The sequence below is a fragment of the Canis lupus genome, chromosome 27 (assembly GCF_011100685.1).
Source record: "Canis lupus familiaris isolate Mischka breed German Shepherd chromosome 27, alternate assembly UU_Cfam_GSD_1.0, whole genome shotgun sequence".
In the NCBI taxonomy this organism is placed as follows: domain Eukaryota; kingdom Metazoa; phylum Chordata; class Mammalia; order Carnivora; family Canidae; genus Canis; species Canis lupus.
In genome coordinates, this window is record NC_049248.1 from 8,546,486 (window position 1) to 8,566,885 (window position 20,400).

At 36.0% G+C, this 20,400-nt stretch overlaps 1 protein-coding gene across 9 annotated transcripts in view; it reads right to left on the minus strand.

Annotated features, from left to right (window-relative positions):
• LOC611536 (C-type lectin domain family 4 member D) overlaps positions 1-20,400 on the minus strand; it is a 39,227-nt gene that overhangs the window by 3,342 nt on the left and 15,485 nt on the right. For 2 of the 9 annotated variants that reach the window (XM_038576687.1, XM_038576688.1), the window contains 3 exons: positions 5,324-5,426; positions 3,144-3,230; positions 325-429 (listed from right to left, as the gene is read on the minus strand). In XM_038576687.1, coding sequence (XP_038432615.1) covers positions 325-429; positions 3,144-3,230; positions 5,324-5,354 — 223 coding nt within the window. In that variant the 5' untranslated portion in view covers positions 5,355-5,426. Of the gene's footprint in view, positions 1-324; positions 430-3,143; positions 3,234-5,323; positions 5,637-19,497; positions 19,721-20,400 lie in introns of those variants that run through there. The other 7 variants (XM_038576683.1, XM_038576684.1, XM_038576686.1 and 4 more) reach the window with 6 other exon arrangements.

Here is a 20,400-nt window from a genome sequence, read left to right on the forward strand (position 1 = left end):
TCTCTCTTGGTTTACTACTGATAACTTTATTTATTTTTTTTTAAGATTTTATTTATTTATTCATGAGAGACAGAGAGACAGAGAGAGAGAGAGAGAGAGAGAGAGAGAGGCAGAGACACAGGCAGAGGGAGAAGCAGGCTCCATGCAGGGAGCCCGATGTGGGACTTGATCCCAGGTCTCTAGGATCAGGCCCTGGGCTGAAGGTGGTGCTAAACAGCTGAGCCACCAGGGCTGCTCAGTACTGATAACTTTAAATCCAGATCATGAACCTGAATGGAAATGGAAGAAAGAAATAAATTCTCCTGTGCCCTTTGCTATCTGTACCTTTCAATTTTGATATCTCTCTGGTACATATCAGCTTCGTGTGGTACTCTGGTAACTTGAACACTCCCATGCCTTTACTGCAGCGTAGAAAGTTGTGATGAGTCACTGTCAAAAGGGAAAAGAGTTAGCTTTTTTGGTTTTGTTTTGTTGTTGTTGTTGCTTTAGTTTTCTTTTCTTCTATAACCATTTAATTAGGGAAATGGGAGTTGGTCACTCTGATCTTTCTCTTCTCCTGAGTTAAGGTAACTATCCCCTATTCTTACTTCCCAGGTCCTTTGTTCCAGCTCCAGGTGAATAGGTTGAAAAGAATTGTTGAAATTTAATATTTTTAGTATCATATTATCCATGTTGTGCTTTATGGTAGTAGTTCTGCAAACCTTCATGTGTATATGCTTTTAAGCATATTTTTCTATCAGAATATGTGTTCGAGTGGAGATTTTTAGTGAACACCAGGATAGTTCTGCCAAGTTTTACGAGCTATATACATTTATTGGTCTTTTACGTATTTTTACTTTGAGGGGTGCCTGGTTGGCTCACTTGGTTGAGCATCTGACTTGATTTTGGCTCAGATCATGGTCTCAGGGTTGTGTGATCCAGCCCCACATTGGGCTCTGTGCTGGGCATGGAGCCTGTTTAAGTTTCTCTCTCTCTCTCTCTCTCTCTCCCTCAACCCTCCACCTCTCCCCACTCATACACACTCTCTCCCTTAAAAAATATAAATAAATATTTTTACTTTGAAATATAACTGAGTGCAAAAAAAAAAAAAGAAATATAACTGAGTGCAAAGAAGTGAAAAACACAAATGTACAGTTTATCAAATTATTGAAAAGTGACCACTTCAGGTAACAACAACCCAGCTTAAGAAACACAGTATTGCCAACACCCCCAGATGGCCTTCACATCCCAAATACAACCCACTTCCTCTCTCTTAAAGATAACTATGCCATGGCTTTTAAAGTAATCACTTTGTGCTTTGCTTCACAATTTTACCACTTAATAACATATCCCTAAGCCATACAGATCACATTTGACTACTTTTGAACTTTAAATAAATAAAATCATAAAATATGTACTCTTTTGGTTCTGCTTTTGCTCAGTGTAATTTCTGAAATTTATCTATATTGTTACATACAACCATAATCCATTCATTTTTATTGCTATAAAGTGATCTACTGTCTTAATGAATTAAAATATATTTATATATTCTTCTGGTAGATATTTGCATTGCTCCCAGTGTTTGACTATTATGAATTATACCACTTTTGAACATTTTGACCATGCATCCTAGAGCACAGAAGCATGCATCTCTGTAGGATACATGCCTAGGAGTGGAATTGCTGGTTGTAGGATATATATATTGCCAACTATGATAGTGGCAAAGTTTTCTTTCTTTTTTTTTAATTGGAGTTCAATTTGCCAACATATAGCATATCACCCAGTGTGGCAAAGTTTTCCAAGCTGGTTGTACTGCTCTATGCTCCCATCGGCAGCAACTCATCAGAGGTCCAGTTGCTCCACACCATCATCAACATTTCATAGTACCAGACTTTTTAATTCTTGCCATCCTAGTATTGTGCAGTGGTATCTCATTGTGAGTTGAATTTTCATTTCCCTGAAACCTAATGAGGTTGACATTTTTGTATGTGTTTATTAAACATTTCCAATTTCTTTTCTATAGTACCTGTTCAAAATTTTGCCTACTTTTCTGCTGTATTGTCAGGAGTTTTTCCTATTGATTTGAAAGTATTGTTTATATATACTGTACACTAATTTTTAATCATTACATGCATTACAAACACCTCCTATGGCTGTTTTCCTTCTTGATATTTCTTTTTTTTAAATTTTTATTTATTTTTGATAGTCAGACACACAGAGAGAGAGAGAGAGAGAGGCAGAGACACAGGCAGAGGGAGAAGCAGGCTCCATGCACCGGGAGCCCGACGTGGGATTTGATCCCCGGTCTCCAGGATCACGCCCTGGGCCAAAGGCAGGCGCTAAACCACTGCACCACCCAGGGATCCCCTTTCTTGATATTTCTGTTGCACAGTATTCTTACTTTATTTTCTCCATTGGCTAGCACGAGTAAGAAATCATTCTCTGCCTTGAGGATAAATATATTCTCCATTTATCTTCTAAAAAGCACTACTGATTTGCTTTTCACATTTTGGCCAATAATCCACCTCGGGTTGATTTTGTACATAATACAAGACAGGAGACCAATTTCACTTTTTGAATAAGGATACTCAATGGTCCTCTAGCACATGAACTGAACAAAATTGTCCTTTCCTGATAACTGCAGTATCCCCTTCTGTTTTATATAAAGAGTTCATACATGCAGGATCTGTAACTAAGCTCTCTATTCCTCTCCTCTGGTCTATTTATCTGTACTTGCACCTATACAATATTACCATAATTATAATAACTTTATACAAGGTCTTGCTATTAGAAAGAACAAATCTTTCAATTGTTCTTCTTTTCAAAACCAGACTACAGTCCATCTGAAAACTGGGTTGTTGCTGGTTACTGTTTACTGATAAGATGCAGCCCTTTATAATCTCAGTCAAAATGGGGCATGATTTACTACAGTCACCAACCTTCGTATGTATAGAAAAGAGTTTGACTCCCATTTTTCATTCTCTGACACGAGACAGTACCATCAAAGGTTAAAAATGCAGCTCTGGATTTTAAAGTCAAGACCCTAAAAAGCAGTATGGATTGAAATATTGGGAGAAAATCAAAATAACAAAAGGCTTAGAGAAACTTTTTGAAAGTTGTTTGGGGAAATAATTCACAGAGTTTCATTTCTGTTAATAACTTACCCAAACAATTTGCAATAAAACAAGCACTGAGAAGTGAGATGAAAAAAACAGCAGTGGCCCAAGGGATCAGCTGCAGATGCTGGCCTCCTACTAGGATAAAAGGAAAGATAAATAAATATATTGTCTCCTCAGCCACAAGAACTCGGGAAAATATTCTACTGAAGAGCAAGCTAAATATGAAATCATAATACTTTAGATCTAGAGGAGAGCTTAAAGATTTCCTCCTGAATAAATCAATTTTAGAGCTTACTGATAAAAACATACATACATACATAAAAATATGAACAATTTTTTAGAATGGAAAGTCTTTATAAGACAGAAAACCTGAAAATCATAAAAAATTGATAATTTGGGTCCATAAAATTAAAACATCTATATAACACAAAAAAATGTTGAAACACAAGGGACATATGAAAGAAAAATTTGTCACAATATTAATGTCTAGACTGTATAGAGAATTTCAAAAATCAGTTTGAAAACTAAGCAAAAATCTGACCAGGAAATTTGCTGAAAATTTAATTTGCTAAAATTATAAACAGTCATTAAACAAAAAAGTATGCTCAAAGAAATGTAAACTACAATATTATGGTATAATTTTTCACATATGAGATTTTTAAAAGAAAATAGAAAATACACAGTGTCAGCAAGATTGAGGAGAGATAAACTCTTCTGGTGAGGAAATACATGCTTATGCTAAACTATAAATTAGAAAGCCGTTAGATCAAGTTAGCAGCACTTACCAACTTTTTTTTAAAGATTTTATTTATTCATGAGAGACACAGAGAGAGAGGCAGAGACACAGGCAGAGGGAGAAGCAGGCTCCATGCAGGGAGCCCAACGTGGGACTCCATCTCAGGTCTCCAGGATCATGCCCTGGGCCAAAGGCAGGCACTCAACCGCTGAGCCACCCAGACATCCCAAGCACTTATCAATTTTTAAATGAATTACATTTGCCACAACAATTTCAATTCTAGAGCTCTATCATTTAGAAATAAGTGAACTGAAAAAAATTAAAATAAAATAAAATAAAATAAAATAAAAAAGAAATAAATGAACTGGATGTCCGGGTGGCTCAGTTAGTTAAGTATCTGCCTGAATCTCAGGTCATGATCTCAGGGTCCTGGGATGGAGCCCCACATCAAAAGTCAAAAGGTGGGCTCCCTGCTGAGCAGGAAGTCTGCTTCTCACTCTCCCTCTGCCTCCCTCTCTCCCACTTGCTCATGTGTGCTCTCTCTCTATGTCTCTCAAATAAATAAATAAATAAATAAATAAATAAATAAATAAAATCTTTTTTTAAAAAAGGAATAACTGAACTTATTTATATGGAAGGATATTCAATGTAGCACTTTTGGAAGTAGAAAAAAGCACCAGAAACCAATTATTGCATGTGCATTATTAATAGTAAATATTCTGAATTATGATGAATTTCTATGATGGAATTCTTCACAGTGATTAAAATAATCCTATATATTTGTGTGTATTGACAGTAAAAGTCTTCAAGACATTTTATATTGTTACATAAAAAGGTGTATGTCAGGGCAGGCTGCGTGGCTCAGTGGTTTAGCGCCGCCCTCAGTCCAGGGCATGATCCTGGAGTCCCAGGATCGAGTCCCTCTGCCTGTAAATAAAATCTTTAAAAAAAATGTATTTCAGGACCAGTGTACAATGTGGTCCCATTGAAGGCTGCCATGGTGGAGTGATGAGGTGAAGCAAAAATATTAATTTAAAAATTACGTATTTCACATTTTTCCTATTTCCCAAAAATATGGCTTAATATTCTTGTAATACAAAGATATTGTGTCCTTTAAGTACAGCTTAAAATGGGATAAAGTCAGAGCCTCAGGTAAACTGAGCCTTATTCAGTGTGTTTTGTATATCTTCCTTCTTCCTCTTGCCTTTAAAAGAATCTTCCTAAATTACTCTCTTTCTTCCCATCTTTTTTTTTCTGTATAATTTATCTTCTTTCTTGGCCGAATTTATGTTTCACAAAGAAGTTTCTCTTACCCACCATATTTGAATCTATGAGCTTCCTCTTCACCAAAGTCTTTGACATTTCCTTTAACTCTTCCTCCTCATCATCTTCAATCTTCACAACTATTAACTACTAACAATTCGTATTTTTAAATCTTAGTTGTAATGATATTTGTCTCCTTAAAACTGAGAGGAGAGAATGTACTCACGTTTATTTTGAGGTTCTGCTTGCCCCATCATGGGTTAAATCTCTTGCTGTCCTGTGGTTGGGAGAACTAGAGCTTCTCTTACTTCTTCCCCAAGTGTGTGTTTCTGTGGGTAAAGGAGTAAACCATCAGAAATACTTGAGACCGAACACTAATGTTACTTATTCTGGTAAGATCAGAAAGTTCCCTAAATAAAAGACAAGTCAAAAGAAGAAGTATTTTCAAAGACAGGTTCCCTTGATTCACTCTGGGAGACAGCAAAGGCAAAAGGAAATTGGGAAAGCAACACCCAAAAACTGCCAGTAGAAATTTCCACTAAGTATGTTGAGATCACTAGATGAGTGTGTAATGTGACATTTCTCAATGTGTTTTCACTCATTCAAACAAAAAGTTTAGCAATTCAATACCCTAAGAGAATAATCATTATGCCTAATGAAACTTTAATAAGCATTCCTTCATCTCTCTTTTCTCATTTATGGATGCTATATTTTCAAAGGTAATTACAGGCTGGAGGTAAATTCTGCCTTAAAAAGTACTCTGAGGGATCCCTGGGTCGCACAGCGGTTTAGCGCCTGCCTTTGGCCCAGGGCGCGATTCTGGAGACCCGGGATCGAATCCCACATTGGGCTCCAGGTGCATGGAGCCTGCTTCTCCCTCTGCCTATGTCTCTGCCTCTCTCTCTGTGTGTGACTATCATAAATAAATAAAAATTAAAAAAAAAAGTACTCTGAAAAAAAGCTCTCTGAGCTGAGTAAGTTGTGTGCAAGATAGCAAAAGACAATGTGAGCATCGAGCTGAAGCTTTTATTTTTATTTTTTTTTTTGAGCTGAAGCTTTTAATGTACACAGTGTACATATATTGTATGGAAAGACACAGGAACTTTTGTTTTGGAATTGAGAAGAGGATGGTGGAGCTATTGATTAAATCCCCAAATCCTCCTACAGGAGAGAAAAATAAGCTTGTTAAGGCAAAGGCAAATGAAATGTAACATTCTGTGATAAAGACAGCATCAGGGTCCCTGACTTCTTCTACAGTACTGTCCTAGACTGAATGTTTGTGTTCCCATCCATGCTGGCATCATGATCTCAAATGTTCCAGCCTCTAGAACTGTGAGAAATAAATGCCTGTTTTTTAAGCCACCAATCTATGGTATTTTGTTAGAGCAGCCTGAGATCACAAAAACAAGTATCTAGCATCTTAGAGAGCCTTCCTAAATTCCGTCTTCAGAATATGGCCCTTCTCCTGCATTCTTGCTTAAGCTACAATATTACTTTAAGTATACCTACATATATATATTTAGTGAACTTGAATGACGTACTACTTTGCTATGTTAAGCTGGAAATAGGAGGAAGTAAAACTACATATTTGACAACACATATATTTTTCAACACTGTCACAACCCAAAGTATTCCCACAGCAATAACAGTATTTACCCACACACTCTCATAAACAACCCTAGAAACTAGATCTTTGTCTAAAGTAAAATGTGTTGGGACACCTGGGTGGCTCAGTGGTTGAGCATCTGCCTTCGGCTCAGGTCATGATCCTGGGGTCCTGGAATCGAGTCCTGCATCAGGCTCCCCACAGGGAGCCTGCTTCTCCCTCTGCATATGTCTCTGTCTGTCTGTCTGTCTCTCTCTCTCTCTGTGTCTCTTATGAATAAATAAATAAAATCTTAAAAAAATAAAGTAATATGTGTTTGTGGCACCTGAGTGGTTCAGTGGTTGAGCATCTGCCTCTGGCTCAGGGCATGATCCCAGGGTCCTGGAATTGAGTCCTGCATCAGGCTCCCTACAGGGAGCCTGCTTCTCCCCTCTGCCTATGCTCCTCTCTCATGAATAAATAAATAAAAATCTCTTTAAAAAAATAAAGTAATATGTGTTCTTTATTAAAAGAATCTAGAGTCCTAGAGGATATATAAATCCCACCTAGAACAAGAAAAAATAAACCACATCTGGCATATTTTGTGTCCCCAGAAAACAAACATGATTTCAAACACATGAGAGACACTCTGCTCTAGAAAGTTTCCTGAGCCAAATGAAACGCTGTGTCCAGATATAGTTAAGATCACAAAAATACAGGGTTGCCCACGTGGATCAGTTGGTAAAGCAAGTGTCCGACTCTTAATTTCAGCTCAGGTCATGACCTCAGGTTGTGGGATCGAGCCCTGCATTGGGCTCTGCACCCAGCAGGGAGTCTGCTTGAGATTCTCTCTCCCTCTGCCTCCGAGCTCTCTCTCTAAAATAAATGAATATATATATTTTAAATAGCTATAGCATCAACAACTTCTAAATCGATGGAGACACAATAAAAATGTAAATGATGACATCAAAAATGTAAAAAGAGGGAGAGTAAAAGATGGAGTTTTGGCATGGAAGCAAAGTTAAATTGCTATCAACATAAAATAGACTGTTATATATTCAAGATATTTTATGTAAACCTCATTGGAATCACAAAGTAAAAATCTAAAATATAAACTAAGATAAAGAGAAAGGAATCAAAGCATACCACTACAGAAAATCACTGATTGCAAAGGAAAGCATAAAGAAAGGAAGAAAAAAAATGGAACCATAAAACACAGAAAACAATAAGATGGCATTAACAAGTCCTTGCCTATCAATAATTACTCTCATTGTTAATGAATTGAGTTCTCTAATCAAAGGCATAGAGTGGCTGGATGGTTAAAAAACAAGACCTAACTATATGCTGAGTACAAGAGATTCACCTCAGCTCCAAACATATACAGAGATTCAAAATAAAGAGATAGCAAAAGATACTCTATGCAAGCAAAAACAAAAAGTATCCATCCTAATATAAGACAATATAAACTTTAAGCCCAAAATGGTAACAAGAGACAAAGATAGTTATTATATAATGGCAAAAGGTCAATACATCAAGAAGATAAAACAAACAAATATACATATATGCACACAACATCAGAGCATCTATAATATTTCAAGAAAGTATAAAAAGACCCAAAGAGAGAAATAGGAAATAACACAATAATAGTAGGGTTCTCAATTGCTCACTTTCAACAAGATCACTGAGACAGAAAATCAATAAAAAAACAATGTACTTGAAAATAACTTTAGAGCAAATGAACCCAAGAGACAAATCCAGAATTTTCCATCCAATAGCAGTAGAATATACATTCTTCTCAAGTGCAAATGGAATACTTTCTTCCAAAATTTAAAGAATTAATGGAAATCCTCAAACTTTTCCAAAAAAAATGAAAAGGAGGAAACACTCCCAAATTCATTTTATGAGGATAGCATTACTCTGATACAATAGCCAGATAAAGATACTACAAGAAAAGAGAACTATAGACCATTATCCCTGATAAATATAGATACAAAAAAACTCAACAAAATATAGCAAACCAAATTCAACAGCACATTAAAAAAAATCATTCATCATGATTAAATAGGAATAATACCTGGGATATAAGGATGGTTCAGCAAATGTAAATCAATAAATGTAATGCACCATATTAATAGGATAAAAGATAAAAATCATATGATAATCTCAATAGATGCAGAAAAAGCATTTGACAAACTACAACATTCTTTTATGATAAAAATGCTCAAAAATTAAGTATAGAAGGAATATACTTCAACACAATAAAGGTCATATATGACAAAACCATAGCTAACATCATAATCAATGGTGAACAGGTGAAAGTTTTTTCTCTAAGATCAGAAATAAGACAAAGGTACCCCCTCTTACCACTCTTATTCAACACAACATTAGAAGTCTTAGCCAGAGCAATCAGGGAAAACAAATCAAAGGTATCCAAAGAAAAGGAACAAGCAAAATTGCTTTTATTTATATTTGATCCCATATATAAAACAATCCTAAGAATCCCAATGAAAAACTTCTAGAATTAATTAACATATTCGATAAAGTTGTAAGATACACAATTATCTTACAGAAAATAATTGTGTTTCTATAGACCACCAACAAAACATCTGAAAAAGAAATAAAGAAAACAATTCCATTCACAATAGCATCAAAAACACTAAAATAATTAGGAATAAATCTAACCAAGGAAGTAAAATAACTGCACAGAAAACTACAAGACTTTGATGAAAAAAATTAAGGAGGACACAAACAAATGGAAAGATACCCTGTATTCATGGATCAGGAGAATTAATATTGTTAAAATGTCTACACACATTTTATACATATAAATCATCTATAGATTCAATGCAATCCTTATCAAAATCCCAATGACATTTTTCACAAAAATAAAAAAATTATACTAAAATTTGTATGGCACAACAAAAGACTCTAAATAGCCAAAGCAACCTTGAGAAAAAAAGAACAAAACTGGAAAATAACACTTCCTGATTTCAAATTATACTACAAAGCTAAGTAATGAAAACTGTGGCACTGGCATTAAAATAGACACATAGATCAATGGAGTCAGATAGGAAGCCCAGAAACTCCTGCACCTATGGTCAACAAATATTTGACAAGGAAGCCAAGAATAGTCAATGGAGATAGAACCATCCCTTCAAAATAGTGTTAGGAAAAGTGGATAGCCACAAGTGTAAGAATGTGGTTCTTACACTTATCTTACACTACTTATAAAAATGAACTGAAAATGGAGTAAAGACTTTAAGAATATCTGAAACTATAAAACTCCCAGAAAAAAAAACATAGGGATAAAATTCCTTGACATTGTTGTCAGCAATGATTTCCTGGATATGAAAGCAAACACACAAGCAGCAAAAGCAAAGGATAAATAAGTAGGATGACCTCCAATTTAAAAGCTTTCTGCTTTTTTAAAAAGCCTTTTTTTCAGATATTCAAAAACATTTATTAATAAAATGAAAAGGTAACTTACAAAATGGAGGAAAACATTTACAAAACACATATCTAGTACAGCATTAACATCTAAAAAATATAAAGAACTTGGGACGCCTGGGTGGCTCAGCAGTTTTGCGCCTGCCTTCGGCCAAGGGCATGATCCTGAAGTCTCAGGATGGAGTCCGCATCAGGCTCCCTGCATGGAGCCTGCCTCTCTCTTTCTCTCTCTCTCTCTCCGTGTCTCTAATGAATAAATAAAATAAAATAAATAGATAGATAGATAGATAGATAGATAGATAGAACTAATACAATTCAATAGCAAAAACCCCTAACAGTCCAATTTAAAAACAGGCAGAGGAACTGAATCATCTCCAAAGAAGACATACCGATTGCCGGGAGGCACATGAAAAGGTGCTCGACATCACTAATCATCAGGGAAATGCAAATCAAAACCACAGTGGAAAAAAAAAAAAAAAGCACAATGACATACCACCTCACACCTGTTAAAATTAAGGTTATATAAAGAAGACAAGAGATAACGACTGTTGACAAGGATCTGGAGAAAAAGGAACCCTAGAGCACTGCTGGTAAGAATGTAAATTGGTACAGCTACTATGGAAAAGTGTGGAAGTTCCTCAAAAAATTATAAATAAACCTACCAATGATCCAGTAATACCACTTATGTTTTCATATCTAAAGAAACTGAAATTAGAATATTGTAGGGATATCTATAGCATTACTCAGAACAGCCAAGATATGGAAACAACCTAAGTGTCCATCAACAGATGAATGGATAAGGAAGATATGGTATAAATATGCAATGGAATATTATTCAAACATGAGAAGGAAGGAAATCCTGCCATTTGCAACCATTCGGATGGACATTGAGGACATTATGCTAAGTGAGTTAAGTCAGGTAGAAAAAGATAAGTACTATATGATATTACTTATGTATGGAATAAAAAACTGACAAACTGAGGAACAGAGAGTAGAATGGTAGTCACCAAGGGTTGGTGAGTGGGGGAAATGGGGAGATACTGGTCAAAGGTACAAACTTCCAGTTATGAGATTAACAGTCTAATGTACAACATGTTAAGTATAGCTAAAAATATTATATATACTTGAATGGTACTTAAAAAATAGATTTTAAACATTTGCCACACAAAAGAAATGGCAAATATGTGACAGGATGCAGGTGGTAGCTAACACTACAGTGGTAATCATCTTGCTATTTGTAAATGCATCAAATTGTATACCTTAAAATTACACAATGTTCTATGTCAACTATATCTCAATAACACTGAGGGGAAATTTTTGCATCCATACAACAGAATATATTTGGCAATAAAAAGGAATGAAATACTGCTACATGCTACAATATGGATGAATCTTAACAACATTATGCTAAGCGAAAGCGAACAACAAAAGACCACATATTGTGTGATTCCATTTATATGAAGTGTCCAGATTGGGAAAATTCATAAATACAAAAAGTAGATTAGTGATTCCTTGGGCAGGGCATGGTGGTATAGATTTTGGAGTAATGACTAAGCAGTGTAAAGTGTCTTCTTGGGTAATGATATGTTCTAAAATTGATTGTGATGAAAGTTGCATAAATCTGTGAATATGCAAAAAAGCCACTGATCTATATACTTTAATTTTTTTTTATTTATTTATGATAGTTACAGAGAGAGAGAGAGAGAGGCAGAGACATAGGCAGAGGGAGAAGCAGGCTCCATGCACCGGGAGCCTGATGTGGGATTCGATCCCGGGTCTCCAGGATCGCACCCTGGGCCAAAGGCAGGCGCCAAACCACTGTGCCACCCAGGGATCCCTGATCTATATACTTTAAATGACTGGGTTATATGGAATGTAAATTATATCTCAATAAAGCTCTAAAGAAAAAAGATTTACTCTACATCTGAATGTCTACCGACTCATGAACAAATAAATAAAATGTGCTGTATTTATAAATGAAATATTACTTAGCAATAAAAAAGTATAAAATATTGACATATAAACAACCTCAGAAACACCATGCTAAGATAAAAAGTCAGACACAAAAAATACATATTGTTAATTTTTTAAAATGAAATATCTACAAAAGGCAAATCCATAGATTATATAGTGAGGAAATTAGTGGTTGCCAGGGACCAGGAGTGGGAATGAGGGGTAACTGTAAATAGGCACAAGAAATCTTTTTGGTGGGCAGCCTGGGTGGCTCAGCAGTTTAGCGCCGCCTTCAGCCCAGGGCCTGAGCCTGGAGACCCGGGATTGAGTCCTACATCGGGCTCCCTGAATGAAGCCTGCTTCTCCCTCTGCCTGTGTCTCTGCCTCTCTCTCTCTCTGTGTCTCTCATGAATAAATAAATAAAATCTTTAAAAAAAAAACTTTTTGGAGTGATGAAAAAGTTCTATATCTGTATTGTGGAAATGGTTTTACAACTCTACAAATTTTCTAAAAATCACTGAATTATATACTTAAAACACCTTATGGTATATAAAGTATACCACAATAAAGCTGTCTTATAATAATAATAATAACAATAACAACTTTAAATGGAATAGACTAAATTATCCAACCAAAAGACATAGGAGTAGCTAAATGGATAAAACAAAATTACATGCGGCCTCTAAGAGACTCCAGCTCTAAGGACACCCTCAATCTGAAAGTAAAGAGATGAAAAGAGATACTCCATGCAAATGGAAATGAAAAGAGAGTAGGTTGTAGCTATTCTTAGACAAAATAGTTTCTAAGACAAAGACTATAATAAGAAATAGCAAAAGTCAAAATAAAATGAATAAAGGAGTCAATTCAACAAGAGGATATAACATTTGTAAATATATATGCAACCAACACAGGCTCACCTAAATATATAAAGCAGATATTAACAGACCTGAAGGGAGAAATAGGCAGCAGTACAGTAATAGCTGGAGACTTCAATGCCCCACTTTCAACAATGGATTGCTTACCCAGGCAGAAAATCAATAAGGAAACATTGAACTTAAATGACACATGGACCTAGCACACATGTACAGAACATTCCATCCAAGAGCAGCATAATATACATTCTTCCCAAGTGTACAGGGAACATTCTCTAGGAGAAATCACATGTTAGGCTGGCTACAAAACAAGTCTTAATAAGACTGAAATCATATTAAGCATCTTTTCTGGCCACAATGGCATAAATCTAGAAATCAATTGCAAGAAAAAACCTGAAATTCACAAATATATAAGGTTAAACAACATGTTATACATACGTACTATTCTTTGAGCTACTCTATGTATTTTGATTGGGGAATGTAGTTCTTTTCTTTTAAAGAAATCGTTATTATTTGATTGTGGCATACTTCACATACCATAAAATAATGTTTTAACCAATGGATCAAGAGGAAATTAAAAAAAGAAATCAAACTAAAAATTAAAATGTCTTGAAACAAGTGAAAATGGAAATATAACATAAAAAACTCTTGGGATGTGCAAAAGCAGTTTTAATATAGGGAAGTTCACAGCAATAAATATCTACATGATAAAAGATATTATTTCTTGGAAGTAAAAGCAAGAACAAAAAAAGGATAAACATCCTTTAAAAAGTGATATGAAGGGGCACCTAGGTGGCTCAGTCAGTTGAATGTCCAACTCTTGTTTTTGGCTCAGGTCATGATCTAAGGATTGTGAGATTGTCTCACATCAGGCTCTGCACTAAGTAGGAAGTTTGGGATTTTCTCTCTCCCGCTCCTTCTTTCTCTTCCACTGCTTACACTCAAATAAATAAATAAATAAATAAAATCGGTTTTTTTTTTTAATGATATGAAAATCAAATCAGGCTACTAAGTTCATTAAGATGTTGGTCAGACAACCCTTCCAAATAAGCAAACCAATGTGTGGCAATCAGGCCCAGAAATGGAGATGAGTCTATGGAATGCAAGCCAGAGAAGTTTGTTAGAGTGAGGGATCCAGGATAATCTGTTATTCAGAATGTCACCATGCATTATTGCAAAGCCTGTTAGTTGAGAAAATTCTGAGCTGCACATTCTTTTGGGTTGTACAATCTCTTCCATACTATGGGTTTCAGTTTTTGCCATTTTCACTATAATGGCTTTAGTCAGACTGTCCCACAGTATCTCATAGATGAATTATTACTCTAAAGTGAAAGAAACATTTCAACTCCAAATCTTGTGTCAAAACTTAGCAAAGAAATAGTTGTTTGCATTCAAAGTGTCTGGACTCAGCCTGATGATGAAACCTGAAAAAGAGAAATAGGAAATACGTAACAGGGAAATTCCTGATGAAGAAACCAGGGCCAGGAAGGTAATGGAAATAAAAACGAATCAGTTGATTAGTTGCAAATATTTGGAAAGTATCTACTATGTGCTAAGCTCTTTGTAGTTTGTGGGAATACAACAGGGAATACAACAGGAATACAATACAACATTGTCTTTCACCAGTTCCACAGTGTACCTATTATGTACCAGGGACTTTTCTAGGCATTGGGGAAAAGGCCATGGGCAAAATAGGTCCAAATTGTCCATCCTCCTAATGCTGACACTGTATTATGGTAAAACAGATTTTCAACAAATGCTTATATATTTAATGAATACTGCCCAGAAAGAATTACCAGGTAATAATGAAGAAAAATGGGAACACATGGGATCCCTGGGTGGTGCAGTGGTTTGGCGCTTGCCTTTGGCCCAGGGCGGGATCCTGGAGACCCAGGATTGAATTCCACATCGGGCTCCCGGTGCATGGAGCCTGCTTCTCCCTCTGCCTAAGTCTCTGCCTCTCTCTCTCTCTCTCTCTGTGTGTGTGTGACTATCATTAAAAAAAAAAAAAAAAAAAATGGGAGCACATAACTCAGAATGGGGCTGAAATAGGGATGTAGAGGAAGGAAAGAAGGCACCCTGAAGGAAGGGATGATGTAGAAGTTTGAATAGGACTTGTCTGTCCCACCACATCCCACAAGTGCTGGGAGATTTAAAGACAATATGAGATTGCATAGTTAGTAATAACCCACTAATTAGATGAAACAGGATCTCATTCAAATGTGACAGAGACTCAGTATTTTTCAAGATATTTCTCTCATTCTTTGTCCTAAAATAATACAAGAAGTGAATACGTAAAAATGGCAAACTAATGCTCACAGACTCAAAGTATTTTTAAAAGATTGAGCATCAAGAAAGGACCCTAAACTCTACCAGAGAGAAAAAATAATGCAGATTTACTCAAAAGAAATACATAAAGTTGATCTTTGACTTCTTACCATTATAACTGGGTATTAGGAATAATGTAATTACACCTTCATAGGTCACTGGGCCTACGTTTTCTCACTTCAGGGAAGGTATTTGGTACAGGGACAAAAAGAAAAAAATCCTGATGATATCTCTTTTTCCCCTTTTTTTTCAGAAGATGGTGATACTTAGAGTGATTCATCTAAAAGGCAAATAAAGAGATAGAAGGGGAGATTTCCAAAGACTTAGATGTGAACACAAGTTGTCACATTCCAGTAACCCTAAGGACTTGTACTCTGCATCTTGACAGAGATACCCAAAGTGGATAGACCTCAGAGAAGAAAAACTGTTTAGTTCACTGAGAGAAACTGAACTGTTGTCACAGAAAATCTGATGCCATCCACTACCCAGATCCCAGACAGATTCAAACAATGGGACAAGCTGTGGTGACCCCATTGCACTACCGATTAAGAGTCCCTCTTTCTTTTACTGCACAACACATAAGCTTCCTGGATCCTTCTGCAATAGCAGTGAGGGAAAAGGAGCCCCAAGATGACTGAGACTGAGTTTCCTACCAGGCTGGCATACCAGAATCTCAGAATCAGATTTATTTGTACTTAAAACTGTGAAATTACTCACACATTTAAGTTTGTAGACAAAGAGTTATGACCACAACAACAAAGAAAAAGGCACAATGTACAAGAAACAGTAGGTCTAACCAGGAAAGCCAGGAAGGGAAGTCCTTGAATGGCCACTGTGAATAGCAATGGGTCCACTATGGGGCAGTAGGAGGAGGGCTCTGGAAACACCAGATTAAAGCTGAATGCCATGTAAGAGGCACACTAATTGGAAGGGTTGAAAAATAAGAGCATAACAGAAACAGGATATCTAATAAAAGGCAATTAACAATACTAGGGGGGAAAGCTGTATGAGAAAGTAGAGTCCAATTAGGAAGCAAATTAAAATGTAGCTCGAGTTAAAATAACTTCTAGAATCTAAGCAAGTAGAATCCATTTGACCTGGGTGAAAGGCTCAATCTCCTCTAAATAAATCAGAATTAAGACATAGGACCCATACATTATCTTAGCATTCGTCATGATTTACAAAATGTAAATGTAAATTATTCTTAATACTCTGTTTTGATGAAGATAGCCATTATAAACAAGGGAGTAAAACAAATTTGGCTTTTTTTACAGTCTTCAGTTATGACAGTTCAAAAACCACGGGCTTTTCACGTTAATGAAGAAGATGAACTATATCCACAGTTTCCAAAGCAGGAAATACCTCAGGGATTTCTCAAACAATAAAGTATTTTGGGCACCTGGGTGGCTTAGAGGTTGAGCCACTGCCTTTGGCCTGATTCCTGGGTCCTGGGATCCAGTCCTGCATCAGGCTCCCCACACAGTCTACTTCTCCCTCTGCCAGTGTCTCTGCCTCTCTGTGTGTGTGTCTCATGAATAAACAAAATCTTTAAAAAAAAAAAAAATTTTTTTTAAAAGAGCCTACTGTCAGAGCGTGCACGGTCCCAGCTGCCCCAACCAACATACTTCAGCACGATCCACATTGTGGCGGTGCCTGGAATACCGATGCATGCCAGAATAGGAGACTCATGTGGCTGTATCTCAAATGTTGGGAACTGATTGTTGCACAGAAGTGTAAGAGAGCGGAGAAAGCCATGCTAGAGAAGCTTCTCTAGAGAGCAAGAGTGAAGTCCGTCTGCAGCGATGCTGTGGCATGGACCTTTGCCTCTTTCCTTCTGCGACGTGCACAGGCGGCCACCTTTCAGCACAGCATTCTGCTCCGGCCACCCTCTGAGCAGGACAGGGGGTTTCTTCCTTGACCCTCTCTCTTTAGGTACCAAGGATGCAATTTCCAGGGAGGATTTTTTTTTTTAAGCTGTACTATTTTATTAGGCAGAACAATATAACCTCATAGCTGCAAGGAAAGATTGTTTTTAAGAAAGTCAACTACAGTATTGATCCTCGCTGTAAGTAGTTTTCTATTTTTATCACTCCCTAAATAAATTCCGGTTTTTTCCTCAAATTACTTTTCTCTCTCCTAGAATTATATTTAGAAGTTGACAGGTAATGGATAAAACTGCCTAAAGATAATAACAGAAAATAACAATATTATTGAGGTTTTGTGCTGGTGGGAGGGTCTCTCTTACCACAGGGGAAGGATGTGTTTTTTGTATCCAGTTGATACCTTGGTATGTGTTTGGGATTTGACTTGTGTCTGTACCTAGTAAGCACATATTATTTATTAGCAATGATATAAAATTTAAAAAAAAGTTTGCCATTTTAAAAGCAAAAGAAAAAAAACATAAAATATTTGTATCCATAAAATATTTATTTTTAAAAAACTTCCATAAAAGATTTATCCATAAAATATTTATTTTAAAAAATTTCTTCCAGCTGATCAATGACCATCGTTAACACTCTGACTGTGGTCTTGAAATGCTATTTTCCACTAAGAGAAAGCCGAGTTTCTCATAAGAACGGATGATTGCATGTCTGGGGGAAGGAATGTAGAGATGAACCTGGAACCATTCCAAATAGCAAGGAAGTTACCAAACAGTTCTCCACTCATGTTAAAAATATTCAGAAGTCAACCTAATGAGTCTTTCTCTGGTCAAAAGTTATTATTTGACCTTTAATATGAAGAATTCCAATGGATTGACACCCATCAAATATCTTTAAATCCATGAGTTTAAAATGTTAACATATGAACTAATTGAACTATCTTATAAGAGTTCCAGAGAACAAATTCATGAACGTTGATAGTAAGTAAATTGAAAGAATCAAGTATACATCCTGTGTTTCTTAGATGAAATGTTACAGGTACAATAGTTAAAAGGGAAAAATCTCTTACTAAAAGCATTCCAAGTGATAAAGGACAAAGAAATTATACACTTACAATATCAGCATTTTGGAACCCAGTGAATTAATGGATCTAGTCATCAACAGCCACCAGTGGCCACTAGTGACTACTAACATCACAAAAAGAGAAAAAATGTGATAGAGTAATGTCGCTGCTGGGTAATGAAATTCTTACTTTTGAAAAGAAAATAAGTCACAAAATTATTCATTTTGAATAGAATTATGGCTTTTGAAAGGGTTGATAGTATAATAAAAGCTAAAGATAGAATGACATATTAAGACAAATTACCATAATTTAAGAATACCAAAGATAGAAGGAGTATTTTTTAAAATCCCAGAGAAAAAGAACAAATCTCCTACAGAGGAAGAAAAGTCTGATTTACCTCATGTTTCTCAATAGTAACATTGGATGCAAGAAGACAGTGGAATAATATTTTTAATTTATTTTTTAAAAAGTATTTGGGGATGGGACGCCTAGATGGCTCAACAGTTAAGGATCTGCCTTCAGCTCAGGGTGTGATCTCAGGGTCCCAGGATCGAGCCCAGCGTCATGTTCCTTGCTCAATGGGGAGCCTGCTTCTCTCCCTCCCTCAGCCTGCCCCTCCTCCTGCTGTGCTCTTTCTGTCAAATAAATAAATAAAATCTTTTTTAAAAAAAGTATTTGGGATGCCTGGGTGGCTCAGTGGTTGAGTGTCTCTGCCTTTGGCTTAAGGCGTGATCCTGGAGTCCCTGGATCGAGTCCCACATTGGGCTCCCTGCATGGAGCCTGTTTCTTCTCTGCCTATGTCTCTGCCTCTCTACGTGTGTGTGTCTCTCATGAATAAATAAAATCTTTTAAAAAAAGTATTTGGATTCTAAAATTTATATCCAGCCAAATAGTCTTTTATATACAAGAACACTATAAGAATATTCTTACCCAAATACATCTATCACTGAAAATACTCACAAAGATACCCTTAAAATATAAGTAAATGCAGCCAAAGGCTGCCAGAGATATGAGAAGGGAGAATCAAACATTTTAATAAAATTTATTGTTTTATAAAATGACCTGATTTTAGTGAAGTTTGTTGTTGTCTCAGAAAAACCTAAGACCAAAGAAATTTTTAAAGGAATATATATCTGTAACAATCTAAAAGTTTAATTACAGACAATAGCAACATGGAGCCCAGGGGGGAAAAAAAGCTAGAATGTGCTGACATTGCTTGTCTTTTTAAGGAGAAATATAAAGACATTGATAAGTATGTTAGTCATTACTTACGTTTGTCAAATATTCTAGTTTTACTATCTTCTGATCATATGAGATGATTTTACTTCTCAGTCTCTGAAGGTAAGTGGAGCCTTGTAGCTCATTTTGGCCAATGATATGTGACATATGTCACTTTCAGGCCAAATATTTAATACTGATGAGAGACCCTCCAGAGCTTTCTTTCCCCAAGAATTATTGCCATTATTCCATAGAGTGGATCTTCTATCTGTTCTGGCTGCCAAGTGAAGAGAATGATAATGTAGAATCTAGCCAGTTGAAATTGATACATGGCATGAGAAAGAAACATTTTAGTTTTGTTTTGGTATAATTGTTTTCCACAGTATAATATTCTCTATCCTGACTAACACAATGTCTAAAAAATTAATAAGAGCAATAATCACAAGCATGAATCTGAGGTTAAGAGTATCCACCACAGGCCAAAAATAGAATGTAACTTTTTAAAATAAGAAAATATTTTGGGGCACCTGGGTGGCTCCGTGGTTGAGCATCTGCCTTTGATTCCAGTCATGATGCCAGAGTTCTGGGATTGAGTCCCACATCAGGCTCCCCACAGGGAGCCTGCTTCTCCCTCTGCCTATATCTCTGCCTCTTTTTTCTGTGCCTCTCATGAGTAGATAAATAAAATCTTTTAAAAAATATATTTTGACTAACCTAATGAAGAGCAGGAAGCACTTTTTAAAAAGAAATAAAATTGAAAAAAGTACACTGGAAATATGAAATAACAATGATAATTCAGTATCAAATGATCACAATAAATAGAAATGGGTTAAACTTACTATTTTTTTAAAAACAGAAAAAAGAAAGAAACGAAAAGAAAACTTCAAGTTGGATCTAAGGCTGATGTCTACAAAAGACATGTAAAACATCAAAAAATATTGAAAGAATGAAATGAAA